This window comes from Dendrobates tinctorius, unplaced genomic scaffold (assembly GCF_039654945.1).
Source record: "Dendrobates tinctorius isolate UK_male_01 unplaced genomic scaffold, ASM3965494v1 ptg000124l, whole genome shotgun sequence".
NCBI lineage: Eukaryota > Metazoa > Chordata > Amphibia > Anura > Dendrobatidae > Dendrobates > Dendrobates tinctorius.
Window position 1 is genome coordinate 3,715,292 of NW_027361792.1, and position 10,007 is coordinate 3,725,298.

At 46.4% G+C, this 10,007-nt stretch overlaps 1 protein-coding gene across 1 annotated transcript; it reads right to left on the reverse strand.

The window, feature by feature from the left end:
• Positions 1-3,811: 3,811 nt before the first annotated feature.
• FGF19 (fibroblast growth factor 19) lies at positions 3,812-7,722 on the reverse strand. The gene is made up of 3 exons (XM_073541740.1): positions 7,506-7,722; positions 6,133-6,236; positions 3,812-4,224 (listed from the first exon to the last, which is right to left on the reverse strand). Exons 1-3 carry the CDS (start codon positions 7,720-7,722, stop codon positions 3,919-3,921), a joined length of 627 nt encoding a protein of 208 aa, XP_073397841.1. The 3' UTR covers positions 3,812-3,918.
• Positions 7,723-10,007: the final 2,285 nt, after the last annotated feature.

The window sequence follows — 10,007 nt, forward strand, 5'->3', positions numbered from 1 at the left end:
CCGTATATACAAGAAGCTGCGTGCCTAAACACAGGGTGCTGGTGACTGTCCTCACGGGTAGTGACAGCCCTCAGGTGCCCCATGGGGACGGAGGCCATGTAGCCAGTAAAAGGGGTTACATTGTAACACTGTTAATGCTTTGTATAGAGGGCCTAAACCTCAGCAGTGTGCCCGCACGCTACTTGTCAATTTTGGACAATCCCTGGGACCACCCAGAGCTGAAAGCACGGTGGTCTCCTGGGATCTGTGCATCCTACGGACACCGGCCGGTCCCCTGTGAGCCACCCGCTTAGTTCTAGTGGACAGTAAGAATTGCTGTTAATACCCTAAAAACGGACCGATTATTCTGATCAGAGTGCGGTCCGAGGGTCTCTGCTTTTCTCGTGCATAGACAAGTTAGAAAAAAAAAAAATTCTCCACCTTCTCCATTCTGCGAGTCCATGAATATGGGATGTCATCCGAGTGCTGTCTGATTTTTTTTTTTTTTTTTTTTTTTTTTTTGCATAGACCCATAGATGTGCTTTGCAAATTTTGATCCATCCCTCGGGTCAAAATCGGACATGTCTCCGATATTTTCCGCGCACCTCTCGGACCGAGGGAAACATTAGACGTGCACAGCCACATAGAATATCATAGGTATGAGTGCAAACCACTTGGCCGTGTGAATGAGCCCTGAGGCAGGAATGGGCCTCCTTTCTTGGAGGGTCCCTATGCAGCTGCCCGGTTGGCTCACCCTTACATGACATTAGATCCATTTTTCCCAGCCTAGGGTCCCTGGTGTTTATTGAGCCTCAGTGGTTCGCCTTTCTATACTCTGGACTTGTCCGACCATATTAAAAACTGTACAGACATCCTGCACCGTAGGTTGGTGGTCTACATCCGGTGCCACAGGTGCCCCCTACCCCAATAATACCCCCTTAAAAAGTAGTAATGCCACCTTGTGCCACACCTGCAAAAAAAATGTAAAATGATTTTGCTTGCTTATTCCGAGTATTGTTCTCACTTGCACATAGAGCCACCCGGCACGGGTATCGCAGTGCTGTGACGCTGCTGCGCCAGGACACTGATGTCCTCCGTGCCGTAAAGACTATCGCTTCTTGCTCTACCACCGGATCCATCTGTATCGGAGTCATATTATTGGCAATGCACTTAAAAATGGCGCTCACCCGGAGATCCGGGGCTGCTCACCAGAAGTCCACGGTACATGCACTGCCGTGGATCTTTGGCGTCAGCGATGCCACGGCTGCTTTTCTTTTCTCGACCTTTTTTTAAAAAAAAGAAAAAAACGATTCTTTGACCCTCAAACTACTCCACTGTCTGCACCGGACTGGAAGCTAAGATGTCACCACTGTCACAGGAGTGCCGACGCTTGTGATTGACTGCAGTGGTCAGGTGACTGACACCGCGTCATCATCATCAGATTTAGTCTACGGTGGCACAACATTGTAATCACATGACTGGTGCCGCCGATTACAGGCCTCAGTGGTACTGGGACAGGAGAACGGTGACGTCACGTCTTGTGGTCCGGAGCAACCGGTGCTGGATCCACGGAAGTCGCAGCCGCTAATTCTAAATCAATATGGTATTTTCATATCATGCAGGAGGTCTGGGCAGGACAATCCCTTTAATGAAATGCTGCTAAAATGTCAAAATGGAAGAGGATTGCCCAAAGGGGACAGCCCCTTTAAGTACAGCTCTGTAACTCCACAGAAGTCCAGCAGATGATGTCATTGCAACCAGTAATAGCTGTATGTTCTGGAGGCTTCTTGTATCGATAACTGGTTGTAGACTCTATTTTACTGCAGAGCTGTATTCACAATTCTGCATATTTTATAGCTGAAATCTCACTTTTTCCTTTAAGACTTTGGGGGGGAAATCTAGATCTCTCAGCTTCTGAGCAGATTCTGTACAGCACTCTCATGTTGGCATTCTGGGATATGTAGTCATTTTACCAAACAGTCATGGATGTAAATGAAACTGACAGGTATATAAGATGATTATGAGAAAATGTCTATGTGCATGCTTGCTGACTGTTTCCAATATTGTAGAAGGATCAGTACAGCATATATAATATATGTACATATTGATTGTGCCAGCAGAATAGTGAGTGCAGCTCTGGGGTATAATACAGGAGGTAACTCAGGATCTGTAATGTAATGTATGTACACAGTGACTGCACCAGCAGAATAGTGAGTGCAGCTCTGGAGTATAATACAGGATGTAACTCAGGATCAGTAATGGAATGTATGTACATAGTGACTGCACCAGCAGAATAGTGAGTGCAGCTCTGGGGTATAATACAGGAGGTAACTCAGGATCAGTAATGTAATGTATGTACACAGTGACTGCACCAGCAGAATAGTGAGTGCAGCTCTGGAGTATAATACAGGATGTAACTCAGGATCAGTAATATAATGTATGTACACAGTGACTGCACCAGCAGAATAGTGAGTGCAGCTCTGGAGTATAATACAGGATGTAACTCAGGATCAGTAATGGAATGTATGTACATAGTGACTGCACCAGCAGAATAGTGAGTGCAGCTCTGGGGTATAATACAGGAGGTAACTCAGGATCAGTAATGTATGTACACAGTGACTGCACCAGCAGAATAGTGAATGCAGCTCTGGGGTATAATACAGGATGTAACTCAGGATCAGTAATGTAATGTATGTACACAGTGACTGCACCAGCAGAATAGTGAGTGCAGCTCTGGGGTATAATACAGGATGTAACTCAGGATCAGTAATGTATTGTATGTACACAGTGACTCCACCAGCAGAATAGTGAGTGCAGCTCTGGAGTATAATACAGGATGTAACTCAGGATCAGTAATGTATGTACACAGTGACTGCACCAGCAGAATAGTGAGTGCTGCTCTGGAGCATAATACAGGATGTAACGCAGGATCTGTAATGTAATGTATGTACACAGTGACTGCACCAGCAGAATAGTGAGTGCAGCTCTGGAGTATAATACAGGATGTAACTCAGGATCAGTAATGTAATGTATGTACACAGTTAGAATAGTGAGTGCAGCTCTGCAGTATACTACAGGAAGGAACTACAGTAAGCACTGCGCCCACTGACTTGATTTTATGAGGGCCCATATTAGATGTCACAATGACTCATGAGTTTAACAAGGAAACTTTCAGGAGCATCCCATAAACATATGGTAATTTATTTACAAAAGTTACAAAGACGAGGATACAACAAATCAGTTTATATAATTCTGAATGGATTTAGAAAAGTAAGCAAACATAAATATAGTATATAAATAAAGTAAAAAATAAGGAATGTCCATGTATAATAAATTAAATATAAATAGTGCATTTAGAACCAAGTGCTTAGTAAAAGGAAAAAAAATGCTAAAAAGTTACAAAAATGATTTTCCCTTTGGCTGTCAACAAAACAAAGCAAAACTTCCATTATAATGCTCTGTCTCTCTTTGACATCTTTTCTGTGGGAAGAATCTAATCGTCGTCTTGTATAGTAACATAATTAGGAGGACGTCCTGGCGATCATTCATACGGACAGATATGATCATGTGTCTGTATACGCTGTACACTGCAATGTATTCCGAAGTGTCTGTAAAAAGGGCAATGGCCACCCACAAAAATGATTCCATCATGATCCTAAGGACCCCAAAGTATGAAAGATCAGTGGCTGGCTACTACATTTTGTGTATTGTCCCCTTGAATCCATCATCTCCGTTGGGTCGCTTCCACTGCATCTTCTGATTTCCGTTCATTGCTGGTGACTCGACCTTTATCTTCCCCAGTGTCACGGCCTCTGCAGAGGTTGTAGTCAGTGGCTGCCCGCAGCTTTCCATACATCTATCAATGGTCTTTTCCCAATTGCCTTTTCTTCTTCTTCATCTTCCATCACAATAAGAGCCCATAAAATACACCCCCCCCGGCTACTTTTTGTGATAGCTCCGCATGCCCACGAGCCCCAAGGGGTCCATACTCTCAACATCAGGGATGTTTTTACTGTCATATTGATACTCTTCATCTTCCTCAACGTCTGGGGTCAGGTCCGAGGGCGACCAGTGAAAGACCGGCAGGAACTGGGATCGGGGCAAGAAGCCCTTTCCCTTAACTTGCTGCCTCTGCTTGTCTTTGCTCAGGGAGACCTCCATCCCATATTTTGGCGATTTATACACATTATATCCATCACGGCCGATTTCTTCCATGAAGGAACAGTCTTCTAGAGAATAAGTATGCTGAGGGGAGGAAAACATAATGATTAGGACGGTCGTCATTCTGTGCACTGAGAAGAAGAAATTCAGGAGGAATTTTGACGCCCCCCCCCCCCCCCCCTGAAAAAAAGCAGCATGCGTTCCTACAGAGAAACTGAGGATTAAAGGGGTAGTCCAAGACTTATTTATTGATGATCTATAGAATTGATCATAGATATCAGATTGGCCGGATTTGACACTTGTCCCCCCCCACTAATGAGCTGCTCATAATCGCGCTCCTGGTCTGAACTGTGCTGAAGTTGCAAGCAGAGTCAGATGCTTGTCAGTGGGACTGAAGCTGAACAGATGCAGCACTCACAAGCTCTATGGCAAAGAGGTTGCACGTGCGCGCTCCTTTCCTAGGAAACCTGCCTCCGCTATTAGACTGCAGCGGTGGTCGGTAACCTAGGCAAACTGCATTAAACCACATAAATAAAAATCCCTTTGTTCCTGAGAAGGCAGTGACTTTACCTATTTAACAAAATGAGACAACCCCTTTAGCTGTAAATCTGCTTTTTTCTGGCCTCCGAAGTACATGGTAGCTTTTATGCGATCATACTCTAACATATTCAGCAGCTGAGGGTTTGCTACAATGTTTCCTGTCCATGCAATTCAACAGCAGAATAAACCTGTCAGCTGTTACAATGTATCCTGGTAGGTTCGTCGGTTGTAGGATGAGTCTGACGCTTTGTACAGTTTCTATATATCAGGTATATATCACAAGAGCCTTGGAGAGTCGGATATGGAGCAGCTTAGGACATCCCTGACCACCAGCAACGTGAATTATTCTCGACATTATCAGCTGCTTATCAGCTGCTTGTTCTATTGAACGGGAGTTCATTCACTTTACTGTGCCTGCGCCAAAATTAAGTGCGACCGTGCAAAGGTAAAGGAAGGGTCAACTCACTCATTACCCGCCGTAATCCACACCCGCTCTTTAAATATTGCTGAGGGACTTGTGCACCTATTGGGGGGCACACACCAAGCCCATCTATACATCTGTATCTATGGAGAGACTTATACATTGTATGTATTTTAGCAAGCTTCTGTATCATCCTATTGATTGTGCTGCTACTATGTAGCCTTGAGATCTGATTGCAGTTTTACTCCTGCGCCCCTTACAGCTGTGTAATAAGTTCATGCACGGGAATCTATAGGATGCCTTCACAATATGGTGCAATCCGTGTTGGAAGGGTCAGACCCCCGGTACCACCACCCGCACCAGTGATGTTATATGATGCTTTTGCATTTTTATATGCGTAGGGATCTTGCTGCGGCTTCTACCTCTGAGCCCCATATTGCTGTCTTATTACTACTTGCTATAAGGAACTGTCAGGCATATGTCTGTATAAAGTACACCGCATTGACCTTATATAACCTTTTAGTGTAAGGCAGTGCTGATTACATTGGAAGGAATCATAAATCACTCCCTGCTGCACATGTGCATTATAACGTAGCATAACACCTGTAATAACCCCTATAAATACAGGTGCCCCATACAGACAACGCACACAGTGTTTAGTAAAGCGTATAAAGAGGATCTCCCACCACAGAGGACCTGGTTCATCAGTACAATGATCTGATCATCCATTGAGATGAATGAGAACTGTTTAATTCTTCACTCCCCCAGTGGTGGCGCTGCAGAAGAATTGCACACTTGCTGCACGTGCTTCCCCGTAGCTGATCGCTGGGGGTCCCTGCAGCAGGATGCAATGACTGTAATCATCTTTGGTGCAAGATGGAAAACAGTTTCAGGGGCTGCATTTAGTCTTCCCAGCTTCTTCTCTAGTGCCCTTCCTGATAGTACAGACAGGAATAACAAAAATTGACAAACCTTCCTGTGAATGTTTACAGACAGGATTGGGGGTGTTGGATGTGCCCTTTAATACTCACCGTTCCGTAAAGCGTACCATCACTTGCCATGCACAGGTATAGAGATGAGTGATATCCTTTAATGGCCACCAGTCCGGCCGCGATGCCTCTGATTTCTAGTAAACCTGGTTGCAAAAATAGATAATTGTCACTGTACGCTCCATGCACATTAGAATGGGTTCACAAATTTTGCTTTGGGTTAGTTGTGTTTGGCGCCTTACTGTAACACGTGAGTCCCTATGGGGAAATAAATGTCATTTATACAATAGTCCCGTGTGGTCAGCTTCATAGAGGACAGTCCTTATGTTTGGACTGTAAGTTAGGATGGGCTGTGGTGGCCTTTAGTTATGACTATGGTATTTAATGTGCTAAGTCATAGTAAAAATGATATTGCATTCCTGACCCCCTGCGCCTGGCGGCCCTATCCCCCAAGTCTTCCAGTATGCGTTATCATATACCAGGGAATAATGATGGGGGTGATGTTCCAAGCAGGAGATCATTCCTGCAGGGGTAGCGCTTGGTGGGTTTCAGAGTAAGTGCCACGGGTGTTAGAGACAAAGGGGAGAAGGTCATTTACAAGCCCCTCTGTCATGGTCGGAGGAATAGATACAGAGCTAATGCAGCAATCTGACATTTTGCCCACCCTGTATTCAGTAACAGCCCAAAAAATCACTGAGAATCCATGAGAATTGATTTACCCAGGGAACACAACCAGTTTGCCACACTAGACCTGTATCTAGATGCCAAGGCACAGCAATTGTTTGGTGTCCCCCACCCTCCCCTGATAGTTCACTATGGGGGCAAATACCCTCTTGGCACATCCGTCACACATACACCCCATACAGTCGTATACTTTAACGTGTCTCCTGTCATACCTGAAGGACGGACAGGGGTCAAAGAAAAAAAAATACCCTTAGGTATTCCCGTTCTTTGTCACAGTATATCTATGACGGAGGTAGATGCACCAAAACTTTCTAATGTCTGATTTATGAAAAGTTGTGTAAAAAGTTGCAAACTATTTTCTTCTACGTTGTATTAGTATCAGTATGGAGGAAGCTGTGCAAAAACTTAAACTTAAGTTTGCAACTTTTTGCACAAGATCAAAGTTTAAAAAGTTTTTGCATCGCTCCCTCCATACTTAATACCACGTAGAAGGAAATAGTTTGCAACTTTATGAACAAGATCTATTTCCTTCTACTTTGTGTTAGTGTTACTATAGAGGGAGCTATGCCAAAACTTTTTTAACTTTGATCTTGTGCAAAAAGTTGCAAACTATTTATAACAGAGGGGGCTAAGCAAAGAGTTTCCAAAAGTTTCCTACAATTTCCTTTTTTTATTTCCCCAGCCCACTGAATGGGATAAGCAGCGACGACGTCCCTTTCGTCCATACTCACTGTGAGAACTTGGATGCTTTGCTCCATCCACTCGGCCATCGTTGTGTATCCTGAGATAGTAGCTCTCCTGTCCGTGCTTCCTGACCGTAGACAGTCGTCTGATCCGTATACTCTCCTCCCAGCCATTGGCCACGTGCGGCCCTGCGTCAGGAAGGGGCAACGTGTGGACCACCAGCACTAGGCATCCCAGTATCTGTGGCAGCGTCTTCTTCCACATCTTCTCTGGGGCTGGAAATTGCAATTTGAGAGCTCAAAGACACGGCACAGTGTGACACTATCGTTACGAGAGACAGACTAATGCTTTTTGCCTAATTGCCTCGGGGCTGTAGTAAATACAAAGCCAATCCCCTGCCTTTTATAGATCCTTTATCAGCTGTTTAGATGAAGCAATAGATATTCATAGTAGTCACAGTGACAGCCCCGAATATTGATCTGTCATTATATTACATCACTCTCTGGAATTTCTTTTGAATTTTTCCCTTAGCTTTGACCCAGACTGTCACAGTATTGCTGATTTATGATCTGGGTGCATTTGAGTCACTACGTTCCCAATTCTGATACTTTCAGGATTCTTGTAGAATCAAAAAGTCGCATAAAGTTTCTACTTTCATAAACCTAATAAACTCCACAAGACAGACGCTCTTATTGCCCTCTCTCAGGCTGACAGCAAAGACGTTTAAGACCCTGAGAGGGGAGGATGCACAGGCTCCACAGCAGATTAGGGGTTGGCTTCATTTTCTTTACCAAGAGCCCAAAAGATGACAGCACCAGCGCCTTGTATGTTATCAAAGAGGACGGATCCGTGCACCCGGGGCGGATATTCCACATGGAAACCGGCGATGTCTTAGAATGTGTGCACACTGAGTATTTTTTGCAGGTTTCAGAGCAGAACCCACCAAGTTTTTGAGAAGGATTTGGAGAGTTTCCGCTCAGTTTCTGCTCCAAAACCAACTAAAAAAACTTCCAGTACCAGATTGTGGATTGGATTTTCGGAAATCGCATCAACACATTGTAAGGAAAATGCACAGGGTAAATTAATTTAGTGTACGTTCCCACAGGGCAGATTTGCTTTAGATTTGAACATTTCCCCTTGCACAAATGATGTTGCTGCCATACCGTAGTGTTAGATGTAGGTACCCCCATATACAGTATGAAACACAGGTCCTCCTATATACAGTGTCAGACACCATATATAGTGTCACAGGTCCGCTTCTGGACAGAGTCAGTGGCAGGTCCCCACATATACAGTATCAGATGCATTTCTTCTCTACGTACAGTGTCAACTTCAGGTCCCCCCATATGCAGTGTTGCATGCAAGTCCACTCCATATACAGTGTCGGAAGCATGTCCTCCCATAGACAGTTCCGGAGGCAGGCCTTCTCTTACAAAGTACCAAAAACAGTGTTACCCACCCCCCCTTAATTTACCAGCCTGCTCCAAATACATTTTCATCCAGAGACAAGTTTATTTGCCCTCAGGATCGGATTGGCCTTCGGGAACAGGTGAATCTCCCGGTGGGCCCCTGTGCCGGAGTCGGCCACTTACACCAAACATGAGCAGTAGCTGTCCCAACACATGATTCACTATGTAACAGGCAGAAGCGGCATCTGATAAATCCAACAAGATGTGGCCCCCCAGAGTCAGTGTTACCGGTGGACCCCCCAGAGTCTGTGTTATCGGTTTACCACCTCCCAAGGTCAGTGTTACCGGTGGACCACCCCCCCAGAGTCAGGGTTACCGGTGGACCACCCCCCCAGAGTCAGTGTTACCGGTGGGCCCCCCCCCCAGAGTCTGTTATCGGTTTACCACCTCCCAGGGTCAGTGTTACCGGTGGACCACCCCCCCAGAGTCAGTGTTACCGGTGGACCACCCCCCCAGAGTCAGTGTTACCGGTGGGCCCCCCCCCAGAGTCTGTTATCGGTTTACCACCTCCCAGGGTCAGTGTTACCGGTGGACCACCCCCCCAGAGTCAGTGTTACCGGTGAACCACCCCCCCAGAGTCAGTGTTACCGGTGGAGCACCCCTCAGAGTCAGTGTTACCGGTGGAGCACCCCCCAGAGTCAGTGTTACCGGTGGAGCACCCCCCCCAGAGTCAGTGTTACCGGTGGAGCACCCCCCCCAGAGTCAGTGTTACCGGTGGAGCACCCCCCCCAGAGTCAGTGTTACCGGTGGAGCACCCCCCCCCAGAGTCAGTGTTACCGGTGGAGCACCCCCCCCCAGAGTCAGTGTTACCGGTGGAGCACCCCCCCCAGAGTCAGTGTTACCGGTGGAGCACCCCCCCCAGAGTCAGTGTTACCGGTGGAGCACCCCCCCCAGAGTCAGTGTTACCGGTGGAGCACCCCCCCCAGAGTCAGTGTTACCGGTGGAGCACCCCCCCCAGAGTCAGTGTTACCGGTGGAGCACCCCCCCCAGAGTCAGTGTTACCGGTGGAGCACCCCCCCCAGAGTCAGTGTTACCGGTGGAGCACCCCCCCCAGAGTCAGTGTTACCGGTGGACCCCCCA